The sequence below is a fragment of the Carettochelys insculpta genome, chromosome 1 (assembly GCF_033958435.1).
Source record: "Carettochelys insculpta isolate YL-2023 chromosome 1, ASM3395843v1, whole genome shotgun sequence".
Lineage (NCBI taxonomy): Eukaryota > Metazoa > Chordata > Testudines > Carettochelyidae > Carettochelys > Carettochelys insculpta.
Window position 1 is genome coordinate 3,587,862 of NC_134137.1, and position 23,808 is coordinate 3,611,669.

Here is a 23,808-nt window from a genome sequence, read left to right on the forward strand (position 1 = left end):
CTCAGCTGTCACAGGTACCCATCCCTTGCTGAAGACTCACCCTCTGCATAAAGCCAGTGCCAAGTGGGCTGGATGGGATGGGGCGTAATTCTGTGGTCCTTTATGCTCTGCACAGCCTTTGAACTTCCCAGAACCTTGCCACAGGTGCTGTGCTTTCTCCTGCATCCTGGGCCATAATCTCTCACTTTTCTGTGTCACAGCCAATAGCCTGAAGCCCCAGCACAGCTGCAATCACTGCCCCATAGTTTTCACAGGCCCCACTGTGGCAAATTTCCCCTGCTAGTAAGAACTGAATAAAGATCTCAGGAGCCAGCAATGGGCTTGAAGAGGAGAATTTGTTCAGTCTCATTTCATCGCTGCAAAACTCAAGTGCTCCAGAGGGGAATGGGTGGGGCAGCTGTTACCTGACTTCTATCTGCTGGGAAAAAATAGGTGCTAGGACTCCCCACTGGAATGACTGCAATTATTTTGCAACCTGGGCAAGGCAGATTTTCTCCTAGGCTATGGCTACTCTGTAGCCGAAACTCGAAATGACTTATGCAGTTTGTGCAACAAAAATTGTGTAAATTATTTTGAGTTAACTTATTTTGAACTTGGTGCCATCCAAACGGCGCTGACATTCAAAATATGGGGCTATTTTGAAGTTTTTGCTACCCCTCTCATGACAAGGGTGATCAGAAATGGAATACCATGCTCAAAATAGTGCTGCTATTTTGAGCACCGAGTTTAGCCATGGGGTTGCTATTCCAGATACAAATGTATGCTGAACTAGCAGCTACAGTGTAGCCATAGCCCAAGCGTCTTTCAAGAAGTCATCTGAACGGGTATGCATTCAACATTCAAGAAAACGCCCACTTCTGAAACCCAGAATGAGACATGTCACTCAGAAATGCTGACAGTTTGGCAAAGTTACAAGCCACTAAAAAGGCGGGGCGATTCTAATTGGAGATTTGAGACAGACAACTAAAGTGAGAGCCATGAGCAGCACCTGAGAAGGCCACTCCATTTTGGAATCCTCTTCAGCTATGGGACAGAGTCAGTAATGTCTGTGACAAGATGCTCCACAGGCCACTTGCGTATTGTATGAACAGGTTTCTTTTCTCACTGTTCTATGCTCTGCCAGGGGAATTGAATGTTCCCTTCTTTGCATGGCATGATTTATATTTTCTCAATAGAGTTACCAAATGTAAGATGTGAAAGGACCGTCAGATCAACCCATCTGATCTTCAGCATAGCACAAGCCATTGAATTTCACCTGGTCTACCCTGGGGTTTCATAGACTCATAAAGCCATAGGCTTAGAAGGGAAAAGAATGCCAAGTTGCAGGATTTGTTGAACCTAAACTATCTGAAGCCAGTCTTCCTTTCCCAGCCTTCACTGAAAGAGCTTCCACAAACTCTTGAAGTGTCTGGTCCACTGTCCTCCTGTTCCTACAGTTAGCAGCATGAGGTTGAAGGAAGAATTCTTCCATCAAGCTACCTAATGCTTCTCAAGCAGGTGGATTACCTGTGCTGATGGGAGAACACTTTCAGTAGGTCAGGGGAGCAGCTGACAGCCTCTGCAGGCCTCTGAACAAGGAAAGGAGGATCTGGCTCCACACTCCAGGAAGTGAGAGGACCTCGGGTGGAATGGGTGAGGCCAGGGCAGCCAGCCCTCAGGAATGTGCAACAAGGTGCTTCTCCTGTGTTTTAAAGGCCCAGAGGTTCCAGCCACCCTTACTACCTTAGCAGCAGTGACCAGGAGCCCCGGGCCTCTTTGGATTATTGAGCCCTGGGGCAATTGCCCATTTCCCCAAGCCCATCAGCAGGCCTGGCACCAGTATAAGCAGCGTCTTCACTGAAACACTGTATAAGAACAGCTGTAGTGTTTGCAGTTTAGAGAAGCCCTCGAGCTGTTCTTCCAGAAAAGCATCTGCCTGGATCTGCAGGGAAATGAGGATTTGGAGAATCCACCAATTCTCTTTGCAGTTTGTATCAATATTTAATCGCCATCAGGGATAAACCCAGTTTGAACCTCATAGCTCAGCACCCTCAGGACCTGACCAGTGCTGAACCAGAGAATTTGCTGGATGACAGTTGTTCAATATTGCAATATTCAATATAGCAGCATTACCAACACTCCCACTGCTTACTGGGCTCTTAGAGGACATTTTGGGGTAAATTGCAGCTAAATAACAGCACAGCACACGGAGAGCCAGTCTCTCGCTGTTAGGCATTTCTCCAGCCTTGAATCATTTTTTACAGGTATTTTCTGTACTTGTTTATCAAAATCCTTTTTTGGAATGTGGCCTCTAGTGCCATGTGGAGTGATAAAATATTTCTGCGCACTCAGCACTTCCCTGTCAATGCACCCAAGGGTCACATCAGCCGTTTAGACCACACCATCACACTAGGAGCTCACTGGTCAGTTGGGTGCCCACTGTGACCCCCAAATCCTTCTCTGGGCCCAGTGACCCACACCACACCATCCTAGTTTGTGTGGGCACTGACAAGGTAACTTTACAGGTGACCGTATTCAGACATTGTATTCGCACAGGCCCTGGTTCCCAAACACTTCAGATGAACTGCTAAGCCTTTCTGGGTGCCTCATTGTAACCACTCTGCTGGTCTTTGGCTCATCTGCGGTGATTTTCTATTTCCTTTCAGGTTATTGACAAAAACAGTGAACAGCATCGGGGCTAGAACAGATCCCCCGCAGAACCCCAGTGGAACCAGCAATCCACTTCACTCACAAGCAGCCCTTGACAATGGCAATCTGTGAGTCAGCCTGTTCTCCTTTTAACACTTGCTATACAAATAGTGCACGGTGTTCATTTAATACCAATATTTGCCCCTACTCACCAAAATGCCTCAGAGAAATCTGTTCTTTGTCCCTGTGCTTGCTTTCAACAAACAGATGCATACACTTACTAAACTATGAAATCAGGTTTATTTGATAAGACCTGTTTTCAAGAAACCCTCGTTTACTGGAATGAATTACATTCCTAGACTTTTTTTCACTCGTCCCCTGACATCTTTTCGATTGCACCTTAGAACCTTTGACAAATACTATTTTTTTATAACTTTGTCATTCACATTCTTTCCTGCGATGCTGCCTGACTCAGTAGTTTTGTTCCCAAATTAAATGTGTAGTTGAGGAGACGCTTTGTAGCTGGTGTTCAGGTCTCTGAGATTCTTCTGTAGATGCCGTTTATGAGCCTCTCAGAGCGCTAATGACATGGAAACTATTTCATTGCTCAGATGCTCTGAGTACCTCAAACTGCTTCTTTCAAAACAAAACATAAACATATTTACTGAACCCGCCTACCTTTTCTGCAACATTAACAAGACCCATTTCTCCTCCTAGGAATTGGTTTACACATTTTTCTATGTTTTTTTTAAATTAAAAATCTCCTTTTTATTATCCTGAGCTATGGATTTTCCCATGATCTCATTAAATGCTCTTGTTAATTTTCATATATTTCAACTGTTATTTCTTGCTGTCTCTGTTCCTTTCCCCTCATTGGCCGTCCACTACCTTTCCTACTCTTGATTCCATACCTTTGCCAGTGAACTGCATCATTAGCCAAAGCAGGGTACTTTCTTGATTGTGGATTTGTGGCTTTTGAACTATTTAATCAAATCGCCTTGAATAACACCCTAGCTACAGTTCAACTGTTCTCTGAAAACATTCCCTCCTAATCATTTTTGCTGATAAGTGGCTATGGCTTAGGGGAATTAGACATTTGGAGCACTGACTGTCTCTATATATTACCAGCTGGGAACTGTTCTCTGTCCATTTTAAAGTAATCAGTTCCATAGGTTAATTTTCCCTCTCAAGACAGGCTGTGAGACTGGGGAAGACTGACATATAGGGACAGACTGAAAATCTGAGACTATTTCTATAAGATACAAGCAAAGTGCCATATGATAGATGATAAATAGGGAACTACCTACTTAATGGACTATCTACCCTGTCCTTCATTGCATGGAGAGACGAGGACAGATAATCAATACCCACACTTGTGTTTTCTCCTGGTGCTGATAAATGTTTCCCACATCATGCCATGTAGGAATTGTAGACACATGGGGAACTATCTGATTAGAAATTGGCATTTGTAGAGTCAGATTTTCGTAATTCACTTCTTTGAATAATAAAAATGTCATTTCTCAGTGTGTGAAGAATGACCAACCTGCTTCACCTATAAAACAGTTTCCAGTGGTGTATGTGGTGTCTCTTTCCATACAGGAATCCATACTGCAATAACATCTGGAAAAGTGGGCACATGCAGAAAGTCAGGGGACTGTGCAGTACATACAGGAGACACCGTTCTGCCTCAGAGTCGGACGTCTTCTCCACTACTCCATGTCAGATTCAAACACAACCAAATTCACCAGCCCTTCCACCTTCATCCTACTGGGCATTCCTGGCCTGGAGGTGTCCCATATCTGGATCTCCATCCCCTTCTGCACCATGTATATCCTAGTCATCTTGGGGAACATCACCATCCTGTTCATCGTGAAAAGGGACACGAGCCTCCATGGGCCCATGTACTATTTCCTCTGCATGTTGTCCATCTCTGACCTGGTTCTTTCTACATCCATCCTGCCCAAAACACTGAGCATATTCTGGTTCAGTTGTAGGGAGATTGAGTTCAATGCTTGCCTTGCTCAACTGCAATTCATTCACTGCTTCACTGCAGTAGAGTCTGGGATCTTTGTGGCCATGGCTTTGGATCGCTACGTGGCCATCTGTGATCCCCTGAGACATTCCACCATCCTGACAAACCCTATTGTGGCCAAGATTGGGCTGGCTGTGCTGCTGCGTGGTAGTATGCTCACGCTGCCCTATCCCTTCCTAATTAAGAGGTGTTCATATTACAGAACCAACATCATCCCCCAGACATACTGCGAACACATCGCTGTGGTAAAGCTGGGCTGCACCGACACCCGCATTAGCAGTTACTATGGACTCTTTGTGTTAGTCTTGGTGACAATTCTGGATGTGTTTTTTATAACTGCATCCTATACTCAGATCCTCAGAGCCATCTTCAGCCTCCCCACACATGAAGCCCGGCTCAAGACGTTTGGGACCTGTAGTTGCCATCTATGTGCTATCTTAGCTTTTTACGTCCCAGGTGTCTTCAACTTTCTCATGCACCGTTTTGGCCAGAATGTCCCCCAGTATCTCCATGTTCTGTTTGGCAACTTGTACCTCCTGGTGCCCCCTATGCTAAACCCCATAATCTATGGTGTTAGGAACAAACAGATGTGGGACAGTCTGCTCCGACTCTTGACTCATGAAAGTACCTAATGTTTTCTACTGGTGCTCTTGCTCTCAGGCTGAGCTCCATGAAGACATGGCTGGTGAGATGGTGTCAGATTAATTCCCTGAATAGCTGTCTGACAGTCAAACAGACATTAAATCCCTTCTTGACCTTACTGTACTGGATCAGCATGAGAGACAGGAGATCCTGTCTGCATACAGCTCATTGGGTTCCCCTTTGCTAATTGCTGGCAAATGGACCCCCAAAACCACACTCCAAGGCCCACCTCTTCGGCCAAGGCTCCACACCTGCTCTGCCACTTCCTCCCAAGTTCTCTCCCCTTTTGCTCACTGCTCTTCTCCATTCCTCCCACCACTCACTGGGTCCTCTCCACCCCCACTCACACATCCACAGCTTCAAGGGAGACAATTCAGATTTTGGTAGGGGTGACAACTGTAACCATGAATCCAGAGGCTACATAGGCTCTTCATGGCTCTAGGGCTTTGGCAGATACCTTCACAGTTAGGTGACAGGAGAAATGCATCTATTCTCAGGCACCATTTCTCCAGGGGAGTGGGGACAGGCCCACACTCAATGGAAGTGGTGTGACACTTCCACAGGAAGATGCAGGTAAGGGAAGAACAGGATGGGGAGAGGGTAGGGCCTAGGAGGAGAAGGGGCAGGAGGTGGAGGAGCATAGGTGGGGCATGGGTGATGAGAAAGTGGGGCCAGGCACATGACTGATGCCCTCACCTCTGTTAAAGTCATTTGGTGCATAATGAGATCTTGTCCATGCAAAAGAAGGGAGTAATTGCATACTAGGGTTGGGTTTATGCTCACCACGGAAGATCAAACACTTGGGTTTGATCTTCCAGGGTGCCAGTTCACACATGTGTGAAATGGTGCATTCCGGGCTCAATGCTGACCCGAGAACTCCTTGTGAGTAGGCAAGGAACAAGGAATGCTGTTGGGAAGAGCTCTCCCATCGGCATTTGGCAGTGAGGATGGGGGCGAATATTGATGTCTGCTAAATAGATTTTTGGAATGCAATTGGCGTACCTAAATTTGCGTAACCACCATCAGTATTCAAAGTAAGTGTAGACCCAGCCTAGTTCTAGCCCTTTAAAAAACACAGAGACTGGATGAGTTCCAAAAATCTGGGGTGGGAGAGAGGTACAAGAGTGGCTGAGGGGACTCTTTGGTTGGTGAGCTGTGGCTACAACAGAGAGACAAACTCCAGCTGCAGAAGAAGCCAGAAGTTGCAGGTGGCCCTTGAACATGCTACAGGGTTCTAACCCAGGCCCAAAGAATGCTTCAAGAGGATGAGCACACTGAGGCAGGGAATGGCGTGAAGATGTCGTATTGTTTGTTTAACTAAGTCTGTTTAGTTATGTTCATCTTGAAAACTTTTTTTTTCCTGATTTGCTGACTATGGCTGCATCCACACTCCGAGCTAAAACCAAATTTAGTCCAATTCATTTATTCATGCTGTGTTTTATCCATTCGATTTTGAGTAGCTTCATATTCCCTCATGCTCCCCACAAAATCAACTTATTGCCGCCACACGCAAGTCGCATAACTATTGCTGCAGCATTGAATTGTAGAACCTATCCCACAGTTCCCTGCACCCCATAGCATTCTGGCTATATTCACTGGCGCAGCATGAGAAAAAGTGCCCTGCAAGTGGATGTGGGTATCTGACAACATCTTCCCACATTTAATGTCCTACATTTAATTTCACTCAGTCCCCTGCTGCATTAACCAAATGTCCCTTTTTCCAGACAGAGTCTGGCTTGCCTATATAAGATATGTCATTTGTATAATTGAGGGAGGGAATGGGTAGTAATTAGAAAAAAGATTGTGGGTTTTCCAGCTGACAGGTTTTCAAAACAGGATGCAAAAACACTGGATCTTTGCAGGCTTGGATCTGGATTTAGACCCCTGGCACAGAAGATCCTCAGGTCCATAATTTTTTATCAAAGGCCCAAGGGGCATCCCAAAGCACTGAGCTGGGTCCTTCCTGGACTAGGAAAAAGGTGCAGATCCTTCTGGACCTGCGGGATGAGGAGGATCTACTCCAAGACACCAAAGTGAAGCACCGTAATGCCCAAGTCTATGCCAGATGGACCTCACCCTGGTGGAATGAGGCCACCCTCCTCTGCAGCATGGAGGAAGTTCAGGCGAAGGTGAAGGAAGTCCAGTAGTTCTGCATCTGGGCCCAGGGTGGTGTCCAACACTCCAGGGCAGACCCCACCGCCTGCACCTGGATATAGCTCCCCTGGAAAAGAAGACTCATTTGTTTAAGCAGAGCGGGTGCTACACTGAAACTACAATGAATCATCGAAATGGTTAGAGCGCAGGGAGGCTAAAAGACCCCTGACTACAGCCAGTAACCTGAAATCATGACTGCCAAGGGAGACGCACCACCTGCTCCTATTACCAGCATGCCCAGGCTTGGATCTCGGTTTGGACCTGGCAAAGAAGACCCTCAGAACAAGAATATTCATTACTGCAAGCTTACTTCGAGAACTGTGGCAGCTATAGACCTACTACATTGCCTTCAATGGCCTTTGGGAAAAGACCATGACTATAGCCAGCCCCCTGGCCTCAGGGCATCACCCACCACCAGCATCCGGATTTAAACCTCCTGACAAAGAAGACCTACTTGTTTAAATAAGCATGGGCACTACACTGAAACTGCAATGAATCATTGAAACAGTTATGGCTCAGGGTGGTGAAAAGACCCCCAGCTACAGCCAGCCCCAAAAATCGTGACCACCATGGGAGACTTCCCCCAAGTATCTAAAAGACCCCCAACTATAGCCAGACTCTTGGCCTTTTGAGAAGACAGCCACTGTAGAGACAAAGAATTTTCTTCTGTTACCCAAAATCATGAGCACCCAGGGAAACTTCCCCCAGGTGGACAAAAGACCCCTGAATAGCAGCCAGCCCCCGCAATAGCCAAGCCTCTGAGAGAGACTTCCCCTGGTTGTCTACAGGACCCTCATCATGGGCAAGCTGCCTGGCACCTGATGCAGCATGTCCTTCTATTGGTTTGAGCTCAAGCCCTTTGATACGGCTGGGCGCAGGAAAGTTCCAGACTGCGTAGCATCTCCAGAGGGAGGAGAAGGGAGGGAATGTGTAAGGTCAGGAGAAAATGTAAGTGGCTGAACAGAAATTTGTTGTCCAAGCATGATCCCCACCCACAAACTAGCTGCCACATGGTGCGGGGGCAGAGGGGAAAGCAGCGGCTGGCGCCAGGCAGCACAGGGGGAAAAAAATGCTTCTAGCACAGGTGGACACAGAACCACAGACCCCACAGCTGCGCTAATAGCAAAGAAAAAAACAGGAAGATTTTTCAGCCTCTCATGACCCTACAGCCACAGACTTCCAGGTGTCAAATTGTAATGGTCTTCCTGTTGCCTAATTCCTGTGCAACTGAGAGCAGTGAAGACGAAAGAGGCCAGAGCGGAGAACTGTGGGGCCTTGTGGGGCACATATGGGACATCTCTGGAGGCTAATGAATTCAATTTAAAGACACAGCACTTCCTCATTACCCTTAATTTGGACTTTTAAATTCAAACCGAGTGCCACACCCTTCAGGTCACTATGATATTATGATATCGATATTATGTTGATTTTAGTGCACCATAAATGGAGCTAATTGAATTTACAGTGAAGACAGGCACTTGGTAAAATTGGGCTAAATGTCTTCAAATCAATATTATCTCGTAGAGTAGATGTAGCTTATGACTAACTTTTCTTTATGCATGTGTCATGTTTGTGCTTGGAGCTATGAATAACTGACTGTGTAATCTGTAATCTACAAGAAGCTGTTCCTCTGAAACCCAGAAGACATGCTATTTGCAGTCTAGATAGCCAATTGTGAAGAGTCTATTCAAGGACTGTAAGGTGTGAGGAGAAGCTCACCCTCCCCCCACCTGTGAGCCTTCCTGGGAACATTTGAGTCAGTACATGAATAATGGCTACCATGTCCCTGCAAAACTTACAAGGGCATGTGACTAAATCACATGACAGTGAACTCCATTTTGGTATGGACGAAACTAGACAAGGATCAGTGAATCACAAAGTGGCCTCACTCCCCACAGACGAACATCTGGAAACCTCTGAGGGAAGAAACCTGACCTGTGGGAAGTGCTGGACCCACAGTAATGGCCATGAATGGAGGTCTGTTTGTACTACCCAACAGTCTGATGCACTGTGTGAGTCAAATGCTACGGAGCATATAAGACTTAAATTGTGATTTTGTTTATTTCGTTGTTAACCCTGTTTGATTTGTTTGCCATTCCTTATACTCACTTAACATCTATCTTTCTGCCATCAATAAATATTTTCTACTTTTTACCTAAAACAGTGTGTCTTGCTAGAAGTGAGGGGAAAACCCAGCAGTGAACAAAGACTTGCACATCACCCTCTTCACACTGAGGTAGATGCACACTGGGTAATGAATTCAGAGTCACCAGGCTTCTTTCTAGGCCAAGGTGGTACAGCCGTTTAGCCAGATGTCGTGGAGGCAAAACTCCAAGGCTACGTCTACACGTGCACACTACATCGAAATAGCTTATCTCGATGTAGCGACATCAAAATAGTCTATTTCGATGAATAACGTCTACAAGTCCTCCAGGGCTGGCAACGTCGACGTTCAACATCGACGTTGGGCAGCACCACATTGAAAGAGGCGCTGCGAGGGAACGTCTACACGCCAAAGTAGCACACATCGAAATAAGGGTGCCAGGCACAGCTGCAGACAGGGTCACAGGGCGGACTCAACAGCAAGCTGCTCCCTTAAAGGGCCCCTCCCCGACACACTTGCACTAAACAGCACAAGATACACAGAGCCGACAACTAGTTGCAGACCCTGTGCATGCAGCATGGATCCCCAGCTGCAGCAACAGCAGCCAGAAGCCCTGGGCTACGGGCTGCTGCACATGGTGACCATAGAGCCCCGCAGGGGCTGGAGAGAGAGCGTCTCTCAACCCCTCAGCTGATGGCCGCCATGGAGGACCCCGCTCTTTCGATGTTGCGGGATGCAGATCGTCTACACGTTCCCTACTGAACGTCGAAGTAGGGTGCTATTCCCATCCCCTCATGGGGTTAGTGACTTCGACGTCTCACTGCCTAACATCAATTTCAACTTCGAAATAGTGCCCAACACGTGTAGATGTGACGGGCACTATTTCGAAGTTGGTGCCGCTACTTCGAAGCAGCGTGCACATGTAGACGTGGCCCAAATGAAGTAAAAATTGTGTAAAGAGCTCAGGAAGCAGCTGTGTGTCAATGCACAGGACACCATCTCCTCTTGCATTTGAGCACTGGGGCTTTTAGAGGCGGGCTGTTATATTACTAGTATGTGCCGGAAAGCAGGGAGGTGATACAGCTCCTCTTCGGAGCACCACTAAGAATTTTAAAACACGGGAAAGACAGCTTCTCCCCTAGCTTCCCTCTAGAAGTTGGATGAACTGATATGCCTGAAACTTTTGAAAAACAAGTCAAACCAAAGCAGACACCCCACATGGAAAATTTCAGTACAAGCACTGAAAGTTCAGCAAACCTACCAACATGATGCCACCAAGATCACCAAAAATGTCCTATCCATTTGTACATCCCATTCAGTTAATCTCTTTGTTCCAGTAACGTCTATGGTAAGAAACAGGAGCTCTGTCATGGAAAGGTACAAACTGTTCAGGAAAGACAGGCAGGGGAGAAAAGGAGGAGGAGTGGTACTGTATGTAAGAGAGCAGTATGATTGCTCAGAGCTCCAGTATAGGGAGGAAGAAAAACCAATTGAAAGCTTGTGGTTTAAGCTTTGAGGGGGGAGCAACAGAAGTGATGTTGTGGTTGGTGTCTGCTATAGGCCACCAGATGAGGAAGATGAGATAGATGAAGATTTCTTCAGACAGCTAAGAGAAGCTTCCAAATCACAGGCCCTAGTTCTCATGGCACACTTAAATCACACAGACATTTGTTGGAAGACCAACACAGCAGCACACAGACAATCCAGTAAGTTTTTGTAGAATGTTGGGGATGACTTCCTGGCACAATTGCTGAAGGAACTGACCAGGGACCATGCATAGCTCCACCTGCTGCTCACACACAGGAAAGAACTAATAGGAGAAATAGAAGTGGGTGGCAACCTGGGCTGCAGAGATCATGAGATGGTATATTTCAGGACCCTGACAAAAGGAAGTAAGGTGAGCAGGAAAATTCAGACTCTTGATTTCAGAAGAGCAGACTTTGACTGTCTCGGAGAACTGATGGGCAGGATCCCCTGGGAAGCTAATCTGAAGAGGAAAGGAGTTCAAGAGAAGTGGTAGTATTTTAAAGAAACCTTATTGAAGGCATAGGAATAAACCATCCTGATGAGCAATAAGAAAAACAAACAGAGTAGGCAACCAGTTTGGCTTACCAGGGATGTCCCTTGTGAGCTTAAACTCGAAAAGGATGCATATAAAAAGTGGAAACTTGGACTGATGACTAAACAGAAGTATGAATCCATCGCTGGAGAATGCAAAGGAGTAATCAGGAAGCAAAAACAGAATTGGAACTGCTGCTAGCAAGGGATGTGAAGGGCAACAAGAAGGGATTTTACGGGCACGTTAACAATAAGATCAGGGAGGGTGTGAGGCCATTACTGGATGAGGGAGGTAACTTAGTGACAAGTGATGTGGGAAAGGATGAAGTACTCAGTGCTTTTTTTTTTCTCTGTCTCCATGGCTGAGGTCAGCACCCAGGCTACTGCAACAGGCAATGCAGTATGAGAAGGCGGTGGGAAGCCCTCGGAAGTAAAAGAACAGGTTAATGGCTATTTAGAAAACCTAGACATACACACATCCAAGGATCTGTATTTCATGTATTCAAGGATACTGAGGGAATTGGCGTATGTCATTGCAGAGCCTTAGGCCATTATCTCTCAAAATTTGTGGAGATTGGAAGAGGTCCCAGATGACTGGAAAAAGGCAAATGTGGTGCCTATCTTTAAAAAAAATGAAAGAAGGACAATCCAGGGAACTATAGACCAGTCAGCCCTACCTCAGTTCTTGGAAAAACCAGGGAGAGGATCTGCATGGAATACATTTTGAAGCACTTGAAAGAGGAGAAAGTGATAAAGAGTAGTCAACATGGATTCACCAAGGGCAAGTCCTGCCTGACCAATCTGATTAACTTCTATGGTGAGCTAACTAGCTCTGTGGACAAGGGGAAGTCAATGGACGTGACATACCTTGATTTTAGCAAAGCTTTTGATACAGTATCCCACAATAGTCTTGCCCATAAGTTAAGGAAGTATGGGTTGGAACAATGGACTTTAAGGTGGATAGAAAGCTAGCTAGATGACCAGGCCCAATGGCTCAATGTCTGGTTGGAAGATAGGTTTTTTAAATCTATTTTAGTTTGTTTTTATTAGTATTCTATGTTCAGAATTTCAGTGCAGTTGAATGTTCCTTTTTCTGCGTGTTATAAGACATGGTAAACATAAATGCCTGATCAACTTCTGTTATTGATATGTTCGTAAAATTTAAGGCAGAAGGGACAAATAGATCATCCACTCTTAATTTCTGTATAATACAGAGTAGTAAATTTTGCCCATTTGTTTCCCTGTTCATCCACATGATTTCTGTCTGACTAAAGTTTGGGGAACCCTAGAAGCATAAATCCATAGGATGAAAAGGTAGCACAGTTCACCCATGACATGCACATAGTGTTGGAGACAAACAAATCCAATCTAGCTGACTGGATCCTGGTCTTATTGCACGTCCAGCCTGTACAGAGCAGAAGAGCTGAACAGATATCTCATTTTCTTTATCATGACAATATAATAGGAGGATCCCCCTGCACCATGACTTTCAGAGCCCACAAAAGATGGTGTAAAAATTTCCACAGCTCTGTAGGGAACAGTGTAAAGTTCCTCACACCCAACCTTGATGTTGAGTCTCAGTGGAGAGTCACATGGAGCATGATGACAACTCCAAAGAAGTGGATCATTACTGATGCCATTAAGGAATCATAGAACATAGAGCACAGATCACTAGAACTGTAAGGAACCTCAGAGGTCATCCCTGCCCTCACAGTAGGACTAACTGCCATATAGCTCATCCAAGAGAGAAACCTATCCAGCCCGCTCTTAAATATCTTCAGTGGTAAAGATTCCACAAACTCCAGTTGGTTTAATCACCCTGATCATTAGGAAGTTTTCCTAAAGTCCAGCCTATATACCCCTTGCTGCAAAGTAACTCCATTTATTCTTGTCCTATCATCAGAGCTTAGGGAGAATATTTTTTCTTTGTCTGCCTTGTGACATCCTTTTATGTACATAAAACTAGCTATGAAGTCCCTTATCACTCTACTCTTTTCTAAATTAAACAAACCCAATTCTTTCAGTCCTCCCTCACAGGTTTTTTTGTAGACCTCTAATCATATTTGTCGTTCTTCTCTTGACTCTCAATACTTTCTCCACATCTTTCTTGAAAGAACTGGAGCTGACTGAATTTTGTCTGGAGATGTCATGGGAGATATGGACAAATGCACTGTAAATGGAAAATGAGGCAAACAGCTGTACGTTATTGTAGTCTCCAGGCACAAACGATCAATCACATCATATCTGAATGTCACCTTCATTCTTTTCTCAGGTTGCTGAAGGACAGTTACCAGTTCACTGCTGCATCAGTGTAGTGGATCTCATACTCAGATATGAATCAGTAGTTGTTACTTCCTACCCAAACCATGTGAATGAAAGAGAAAACAGGTTCCATCACACAGCGCCCTTGTCTGTGGGTTGGGCCTTCATTCCTGGTTCTGAGAGGACAAATTTCTATTGGCTTCATAATCACAGAGAAGAGTATCTCATAACATGAGCCTTAGAAGAGATGACTCTAGAACCCCAATAGAATCAGCTCCTTGGCTGACAATGGCCCGTTGACAACTGCTGTCTGGGATCCGGGAGTTACTAGATTTTAGTCCATTTTTACATGTGCTCTGCTGGTAGTATAGAGTGTTCAGTCTTACGCCTGTAAGTTTTCCCTGTTATGCCAAACACCTCCAAGAAACGAAAGTCTGTTGCATCCACGCAGTTCCTTCAATCAGCCAACAGTACACTCCTATTAATGGATGAAAGCTGATTTATTTGATGAGACCCATTTTCCATATATGTATCAGCAACTGACTGCCATTAATTCTATTCCTTGATTTTTTTAACTTATCCCATAACAGATTTTGCAAGAACAACAGAACAATTGCCCTAGCGAGTCATCTAGGCAAGTTGCTGATGATGATACTGACAAAGAGACTAAGGCTGTGTCTACACGTGCACGCTACTTCGAAGTAGCGGCACTAACGTCGAAATAGCACCCGTCGCGGCTACACGCGTCGGGCGCTATTTCGAAGTTAACTTCAACGTTAGGCGGCGAGACGTCGAAGTCGCTAACCTCATGAGGGGATCGGAATAGCGCCCTACTTCGACGTTCAAAGTCGAAGTAGGGACCATGTAGATGATCCGCGTCCCGCAACGTCGAAATTGTGGGGTCCTCCATGGCAGCCATCAGCTGGGGGGTTGAGAGACGCTGTCTCTCCAGCCCGTGCGTGGCTCTATGGTCACCATGTGCGGCAGCCTTTAGCCCAGGGCTTCTGGCTGCTGCTGCTGCAGCGGGGGATTCATGCTGCATGCACAGGGTCTGCAACTCGTTGTCGGCTCTGTGTATCTTGTGCTGTTTAGTGCAAGTGTGTCTGGGAGGGGCCCTTTAAGGGAGCGGCTGGCTGTTGAGTCCGCCCTGTGACCCTGTCTGCAGCTGTGCCTGGCACCCTTATTTCGATGTGTGCTACTGTGGCGTGTAGACGTTCCCTCGCAGCGCCTATTTCGATGTGGTGCTGCGCAACGTCGATGTTGAACATCGACGTTGCCAGCCCTGGAGGACGTGTAGACGTTATTCATCGAAATAGCCTATTTCGATGTCGCCACATCGAAATAGGCTACTTCGATGTAGGCTTCACGTGTAGACGTAGCCTAAGACTGCAGATAGAAGAAGATATAGCAGACGAGCAAGCAGTGTTCAGAAAAGATAGAAGTACCATACAGAGATATTGGCACTAAGACTGATAGCAGAGAAAGCTTGAAGAAAGAACAAGAATGTATACACTTGTTTCCTCGATTTTCAAAAGGCATTTGACAGTATAGATGAGAAAGTGACTTGGGCAGTGTTGGAGTCATATGGAGTGGATAGCAGACAGATATGGTTGTTGAAGGATATCAATGACAATGAGGAGGCAGCGGTGAGAACATGCAGGGAGTTGGGAAGTTGGTTTAAAACAAGTAGAGGTACTAGACAAGGAGATCCAATATTGTCAAGCATCTTCATTGCACATCTGGAGAGAGCAATGGACAAGATCAAGGAAGAAGTAGAAGCAATGTCTGCATGGGAAAAGAATTAACAACCTGAGGTTCACAGATGATATACTTATCGTTGAGGATGATGAGGAGAAGCTAGTGAAAAAGGTGCAGGTGTTAAATGAAGGGAAGCAGTACGGACTGATTATGAACATCAATACAACAAAAATTGTATTTGGAGATAAGCTAGTAGGAAGGAAGATCAGTGTTGATTGTATTGAACTAGAAAATGTGGAGAAGTTCACATATGTGGGGATCAACATAATGTATGATATAGAGTGTAAGAAGGAAATAGTGACTAGAATAACAAAAGCAAGAGCGAGTTTGAAGGCGATGGATAAGATCTGGGAAAGCAAAGCAATTAGCTTAGAAATGAAGCTGAGCATCTTGAAAATGTGTATTAAACAGCATGTTGTACAGATGTGAGACATGGGTGAAAAAAGATGCAAGAAAAAGAATATTGGTGTTTGAAAGTAGTTGCTATAGAAAGATTCTGAGAATAGGATGGATGCAGAAGGTCACCAATGAGGAATTACATAGAAGATACAGCTGAAAGAGACGCTGCTGCAGAAAGTTCTAAAACGGAAGCTACAACTATTTAGGCACATGTGCAGAATGAATGACAAAGGAAAATCAAGACCCTGGTATTTGGCATAATGGATGGTTCGAACAGGAGAGGCAGACCCCACAGAGAATGGATAGATGATGTAGTAGATGGGTGCGGAGCTAGTCTACAGAAGCTAAGCCACTCTGCTCTGGGCAGAGAAAGATGGAAGGAAATAGTGAGAGAGGTATCAGACACCAATGGGCGCTAAGCCCACGGTTATTGATGATGATGATGATAACAGATTTTCAATGGTATCCTAATCTTGCCATATTTGTTAACATTTTATTTATTTTATTAACATCTGTTTAACTCATAAGTGGCCTTTTTTCTCTTTAAAAAGAATTTTTTAAAAGAAACAAGTATCAGAGAAGTAATCACGTTAGTCGGTATCTTCAAAAATAACAAGAAGTGCTGTAGCACCTTATAGACTAACAGATATTTTGAAGCATAATCTTTTGTGGGCAAAAACCTGCTTCTTCAGATGCATGTATGTGTTTTTGGGGGTGTGGGGGGCGCTACTGCTGCTTGTCAACTGAAGCATTTTCCTTGTCCCAAGTTCTCTGCTTCTTGATGGTGGAATACTGGCTTTTAGCTGTCTCATAAGTGTTACCTAAAGAGATCCTCATTTGTGTTCCCATTCTTTGACAAATTTTCCTCCCAGGCTGTTTGGCTAGCAAGCTTCCTCATCTTACCAAATCAGTCCTTTGAAAGCACTGAGTGTATTGTATCTATGGTTGGTTGGAAACTGTTCTCTGTTGATTTGAACAGTCAGTTCTATCATTTAATTTGTTCTTCTCTACTTTATGCCCACTTCTTTCTCTTCTCCAAAGTGCAGATTCCCAGCCTTTTCAGTCTGGCGGCATATGGCAGCCTCCTACATTCTCAGAGCCTGTCTTAGAAATCCTCTTTCTATCTGCTCTGTCATTTAGAAGGAGAGGTGATCGGAACTGAGGGATTGGCCAGAACAGTTTATTCTCCACACTGATCGGCTTTTCATCTCCCTCACATGCCAGTTGGGCCAGAATGTGCCCTCTATTTCCAAATTCTCATTGCCAACCTGTACCTCTGGAGCCCACCTCCCCGCAAGACAGGCTAAACCCCATCATTTATGGGGTGAGGACCAGCTTGATCTGGGACAGGCTGCTCCAGCTTTTTACTCATAAAGGGACCTAATGCTGTGCCTTGGTGCTCTGGCTCTGAGACTGAGCTCGGAGTAGATCAAGTTGGTGACATGATGCTAGACCCTCTTCATGGAAACACTGACTGGACACTCAGGCTACGTCTACACGTGAAGCCTACTTCGAAGTAGCCTATTTCGATGTGGAGACATCGAAATAGGCTATTTCGATGAATAACGTCTACACGTCCTCCAGGGCTGGCAACGTCGATGTTCAACATCGACGTTGCGCAGCACCACATCGAAATAGGCGCTGCGAGGGAACGTCTACACGCCACAGTAGCACACATCGAAATAAGGGTGCCAGGCACAGCTGCAGACAGGGTCACAGGGCGGACTCAACAGCAAGCCGCTCCCTTAAAGGGCCCCTCCCAGACACACTTGCACTAAACAGCACAAGATACACAGAGCCGACAACGAGTTGCAGACCCTGTGCCTGCAGCATGAATCCCCAGCTGCAGCAGCAGCAGCCAGAAGCCCTGGGCTAAGGGCTGCTGCACACGGTGACCATAGAGCCCCGCACGGGCTGGAGAGACAGCGTCTCTCAACCCCTCAGCTGATGGCCGCCATGGAGGACCCCACGATTTCGATGTTGCGGGACGCGCAACGACTACACGGTCCCTACTTCGATGTTGAACGTCGAAGTAGGGCGCTATTCCCATCCCCTCATGGGGTTAGCGGCTTCGACGTCTCGCCGCCTAACGTCGATGTTAACATCGAAATAGCGCCCCACACGTGTAGCCGTGACGGGCGCTATTTCGAAGTTAGTGCCGCTACTTCAAAGTAGCGTGCACATGTAGACACGGCTTCAGAGACATTAAAGCCCGCCCTGCCCTTACTTTGCTGGGTTTGCATGACAAACTGAGGAATCCGTATTTATCCAGCTCATTGACTTTGACGTGGCATCTCTTCCCCCCATGACCTCTCCTCCAGACCCATCCAGTCTATTGATGCCCTGATCCCTCTCCACTGCTTTCCTCTGGCCCCAACCAGTCACTCTCTTTCGTCCTCTACTATCCCACTGGATTGTTTCCATCTCCCCACAACACCAGCACTGTTTTCTCTGCTCTGAGACTGGGACACAAGCTGTTGCAGTTTGACAAGAAGGTTGTCTGCTGGGAGGAGATGGACCTGCCTGAGCAGGGGCTGAGATGGGTTAATGTCCCAGTGCCCCTCCCTACTCTGCTGTGCTGGGACCCTGTCTAATCCACTTTTTGACTTCATGGCCTCATTTATAACCCGGTACCTGGAAACCCCAGGATGGCACTTGGGCACACAGTGAAAACTCAGTCTGTCCAGTCACATCCAGACAGGTGGAAACCCAACTGACCTCCTACTGCCTCACAGAAACCAGCTGTATCCATGTGTTGAGGTTTTTCTGTACTTCTCACTCATGCTTCTTGTGCTCAGAGGGAGGAGGCTAGGGTGGAGTCATTTGTCTGTGATAGGCTGGTCGTTAAGGTCGGTCAGATTTATATCAGTTCTCAGGAGCCAGTAACGGCCTTCTAGAGGAAACCGGTTTTCTCCAGCACCTCTGTAACTGGAGTGTTGGTGCAGGAGGTTCTGGTGCAGCCCTTCAAAAACACAAACACTTGATGTACCAGGAGCAGTGGGTGCAAAACAGAGGCACAGGGTGGGTAGAGGAAAGTCTTTGGTTACAGAGCTGTGGCTGCAGCAGAGAAACTGACCCCAGGGGGAAGAGAAGCCAGGAGTTGCACGATTAGGCCCTGGACACCTGTGGTGGTTCTGACCAAGTACCAAAGAATTCTCCAATGCAATGCAGACAGGGGCAGGGAACGGCACATAGGTGCTGCACAGCATTTATCCAAATCTGAGTATCTCTTGCTCTGTCTAAAATAGAGGAATTGTTTCATTAGTCTCTTTTCCAAGGCCTGGATCTGTTTGATTTAATGATAAATCCAGGAAGTTCTTGTTTGTTGAGGAGGCCATATTCCTGTGGGATTTCCAATGGTGCTGATGACTAATGGGATGCATGACTCTCCAGACACTATGGCAAAAGTTCAGCTAATCCTGCAATGTGTGTGTGTCACAGGCATCTGGCAAAACAGAAAGCATAGGCGGCACTTGCTGAACAGGGAAAGTGACAGGTGCGTTTTCAGGGGGTCAGTATTGAACATATGATAGAGAAAGAGAAAACAGGATCGTCTCTCCTTATCCCTTTGTCCTGCCACTCTTCAGAACCAGCAGCTGTCCAAGCTGGGTGCCCCAGTCACTAGTCTCAGTCCCCCATATTTTCTGGCTACTGTCCAGGGGACCCAGATATTAGGAGAAGTTACACCTGGCTTTCTGCAGCAGCAGCCAACCTGCACCACTTTGTTCAACTGGCAGCACTCTGGGAAACTGAGGCACATACATATACTAGTTAGATAAAGCACTTCAAAATCACTCATTCGTCACATCTCTCCCCCCAGCAAGTCTGAACTAAGTGGGATCCCTGTGTCCAGTTACCTTGGGAAAGTCATGGTCCCTCCTCTGAGAGAAAACTACAGCGTTAACATTCATTTTCTTCTAAACATGGACCACCCCATATAAACATCCTGGAGGATCTGAGTCCACCCTAGGGGTTTGGTATTAGCCCTTTCCATCTGGGGCAGCCACATCAGGATGGGTGGTCACTGCACAAGGAAGTGATGACCAAACAGGTCTGGATTCAGCCTTTTATGAGCCCACCCCGTGGCCCGGCATTCCTTCTCTATGGCAACATAGCTCTTCTTGCTCAGGTACATGAAGGGGAGTATCTCCACCTGGGACTGCGGCAGCAGTGTGCCCAGCCCTGCTTCAGAGATGTGTTGGTCAACCCCATAAAAGGATTCACCAAGTCTGACTTTACCAGCAGAGGTGCCCTGACTGTGGCCTCCTTTCAGCAGCCAGAGTGCCCCCCAACACTACTGGCTACACACCACCTTTTTTGGCTTCCCTAATTTACCAAGCTGCATAACAGGAGCTAAAGCGGGGAAGGGGATACAAACCTACAGCAGGAACTTGGCATCTCCTTAGAGACCTGGGCCTTTCTCCTTACCTGAGGAATGGAACAGACCCTAGTTCACAGAATCACAGAAACACAGGGCTGGAAGGGACCTCAGGAGGTCAACTAGTCCAGGCCCCTGCTTCAAGCAGGATCAACCCCCAGTAAGTCATCCCAGCCAGGACCTTGTCAAGCCGGGACCTAAAAACGTCAAGGGATGGAGAATCCACCACCTATCTAGGCAACGCATTCCAGTGCTTCACCACCCTCCTGGTGAAGTAGTTTTTCCTAATATCTAAACTAGACCTTTCCCTCTTCAACTTCAGACCAATGCTCCTTGTTCTGCCATCTGACACCATGGAGAACAGTTTCTCACCATCCTTTTTACAGATCCCCTTCAGGAAGTTGAAGCTGCTATTAAATCACCCCTAAGTCTTCTCTTCTGTAAACTAAACAAACCCAAATCTCTCAGCCTCTCCTCATAGGTCTTGTGCTCCAGACCCTTAATCATTTTTGTTGCCCTTCACTGAACCTGCTCCAGCAAATCCACATCCTTTTTATACTGGGAGGCGCAAAACTGGACACAATATTCCAAATATGGCCTCACCGGTGCCGAATACAAGGGAACAACTACTTCTCTAGATCTTCTGGAAATGCTCCTCCTAATGCACCCTAGTATGCCGTTAGCCTTCTTGGCTACAAGGGCACATTGTTTACTCATATCCAGCCTTTCATCCACCATAAACCCTAGGCCCCTTTTCATCATACTGCTGCTGAGACATTCGGTCCCCAGCCTGTAACAATGTTTGGGATTCTTCCACCCAAGGTGCAGGACTCGACACTTCTCCTTGTTGAAGCACATCAGATGTCTTTTGGCCCAGTCTTCCAATTTATCCAGGTCACTCTGGATTCTCTCTCTACCCTCCAATGTATCTACCTCTCCCCCTAGTTTTGTGTCATCTGCAAACTTGCTGAGGGTGCAATCCAGTCCCTCATCCAGGTAATTAGTGTTGAATAACACTGGCCCCAGAACCAAGGCTTGTGGCACTCTGCTTGAAACTGACAAGTTATTGTCACCTGGACTGGCTTCAGCTTTAGACGTACACTTCCCATCCACTCTGCATCCCAGAGGGGTCCCAGACCCCTCTTCTTGAGGACACCAGGTTATCCCAGGTTGGGCTGTGAACAGGGAACACCTCCTTCCCATCCATGGCCAGCTAGATTAGCGAGTCTGGGTTAGCTGGTCTCACAGGTCCAGAGCCAAAGAGTTCACATCTCCCTTTGGGAAGGTCCCTTATTTACTGTTCACCACTAAAGCTGAGTACTCAGCACAGAAGTGCAGACAGACTTGTCTCCAGCCTGTTTACTATCAGCCACAAGCTTATCCACTAGGGGCTGGGGAAATTCCACTGGGATTGCCCAGAGCTCTAGTATAAACAGCGCACACCCCTGGATCAGATCTCAGCATTGGATGCGCTGCAGATGCTGGGCTGAGAGAGGTGTGGTACAGGGCTACCTGAGGGGGATTCCCAGGGAAGAAACTTCCAGCTCACAGGTACCCATCTCCTGCTGAGAAACTTCATCTGCCCGACCACCCCAGTGCAACTTGTTTATGACGGGATGAGGAGTCAGTCTCTGGTTGCTTCTGCTCTGCGCAACCATTGAACATACGCCAGGATACTGCACGCAGGTTTGGCCATTATGGCACCATGTTTTGTGTATCCTTCACTCCCCACATGATGGATTGCAGCACCAAGGTGGCTGCATTTCAGTGGCACCGTGGGTGCCTTAGGGTGGAAGATGATAACAGTCATACAGTAGGAAGGCCAAATGCCGAGGCTGTGTCCTGTAGTTTCATCAGGACATAATGAGGCAAAACTGCCCTTGGAGTCAGAACTGAGTAAAAATTTTAGGATCCAGCTGTGTTTTAATGCGACGGGACTGCCACCTCCTCTCCTTACATCTCAGGGCTCCGGCTATTCATGGCAATTAGCATTTGACAGCTGCTTTCTCAGACCTGTCACTTTGTCAATTTTTAGTCCATGTTGCTAATGCTCTACTAATATTGCATAGTGTTATTTTTCCTCTGAACACATTCTGTTAGCCGATGGCCAAGGATGTTTGGTGAGGTGCCAGCTATGCCCGTTTTATACCATCCATGACTTTAACCGCTAGGACGCACTGTCCCTTCGCGGCTGGCAGCCCGGGCTAGGCTGATGGATGCCCCAAGGTCCTAAACACCCGTGACTTTAACTGCTAGAGCTCAGAGCCCCTTCGCAGTGGGCAGTCAACACTGACTGACAGGTGCCCCAATGGCAGCACTAAGAGCCTTTCCACACCCGTGACTTTAACTGCTAGAGCTCAGCGCTCCTTCGCAGTGGGCAGTCAGGATTGACTGACAGGCGCCCCAAGAGTTTGCTCCGTGGAGGCGGCACAACTCAACGCTAGGCTCTTAGTACTCTCACCTAATGGCCAGGCTTTATAGCCAAAACGGCTGAGGTTCTTTAATTGTGTTGGCTGCTTTACAGTAAACCAGAGAAACAAGTCAGGCTTATGCACAAATGGTTACCAAAATTTATTAAACTAGATTCTAATCATGTGGTTACAAAATTGCTAGTGCCTACTTATTTAAATGTATAGATGTTACACACACAAACAAGTTACAAAACTGAAGCCACAATCCCAAAGAAAGAAAACAAAGTGTAGAGCTCTATGTCAAAATATGTGTACACTAAAGATAGGAGATCAGGTGTGGGTGCTTCTTACCCTCCTTGCATCTCTCGATTCCAGCGGTGCCAAGCCAGGATCGGTCACTCAATTCCGCGGAAAGACGAATAAGGGACAAGGCTCAGGGACCCCTTTAGCTGCAGAAGCCTTGGGAGGCTGTCACTTATCTGACCAGCAGATAGATAGTGAAAAGCACTCAAAAATCATGGTGCTGTAGGTCCCATACTTATACCTCTGTACTCCTTTATTCTCTTTCTCCTTTCTTATGCCAAATTGGGGCTGGTCTGTCTGGGTGACGCCAGCTCTCGCAAGAGTAGTTTACACTTGCAAGGGAGAGAAACAATAAGTTTCGACTACTGGACATTCCTTTTATTAGGGTAAATATTTTCCCATCTAGGATGTTGGTGTGTGTGCATCACGTTATTTAGTAGGGGCTAAGAGCCATGTCTGTCACAGCTTCTCTGTCTGCTGTGAGCCTAATCGTTGTATATGTTCCCAGAGGCACATTGTAGCAGCACACCTGTGCTTCTCACAGCTTCAAAGGCTGTGCTGGAATTTATGTTAAGTGCCCTGTTGTTTTGGCTCCCTTGTGTTCCCAGCAATGCTGGTCTGAGAAGGGGCTGGCTGTCTGGCTACAACATTCCCTTGGAAAATATAGTACCACAGAGAA

At 46.5% G+C, this 23,808-nt stretch overlaps 2 protein-coding genes across 2 annotated transcripts in view; both read left to right on the plus strand.

Annotated features, from left to right (window-relative positions):
• LOC142007442 (olfactory receptor 52K1-like) overlaps positions 1–23,808 on the plus strand; it is a 28,733-nt gene continuing 4,925 nt past the window's right edge. The window contains exons 1-2 of the mRNA XM_074984093.1: positions 1–14; positions 2,646–2,756. The gene's annotated coding sequence lies outside the window, so the exon portion shown is untranslated. The remainder of the gene's footprint in view (positions 15–2,645; positions 2,757–23,808) is intronic.
• Positions 4,300–5,292, plus strand: LOC142002075 (olfactory receptor 52M1-like). Its single transcript, XM_074977906.1, has one exon. The coding sequence runs from the start codon at positions 4,345–4,347 to the stop codon at positions 5,290–5,292; it is 948 nt and encodes a 315-aa protein (XP_074834007.1). The 5' UTR covers positions 4,300–4,344.

Bases quoted from the DNA above. Each gene is read 5' to 3' on its own strand.
- LOC142002075 (XM_074977906.1), top strand. From the start codon at position 4,345: ATGTCAGATTCAAACACAACCAAATTCACCAGCCCTTCCACCTTCATC.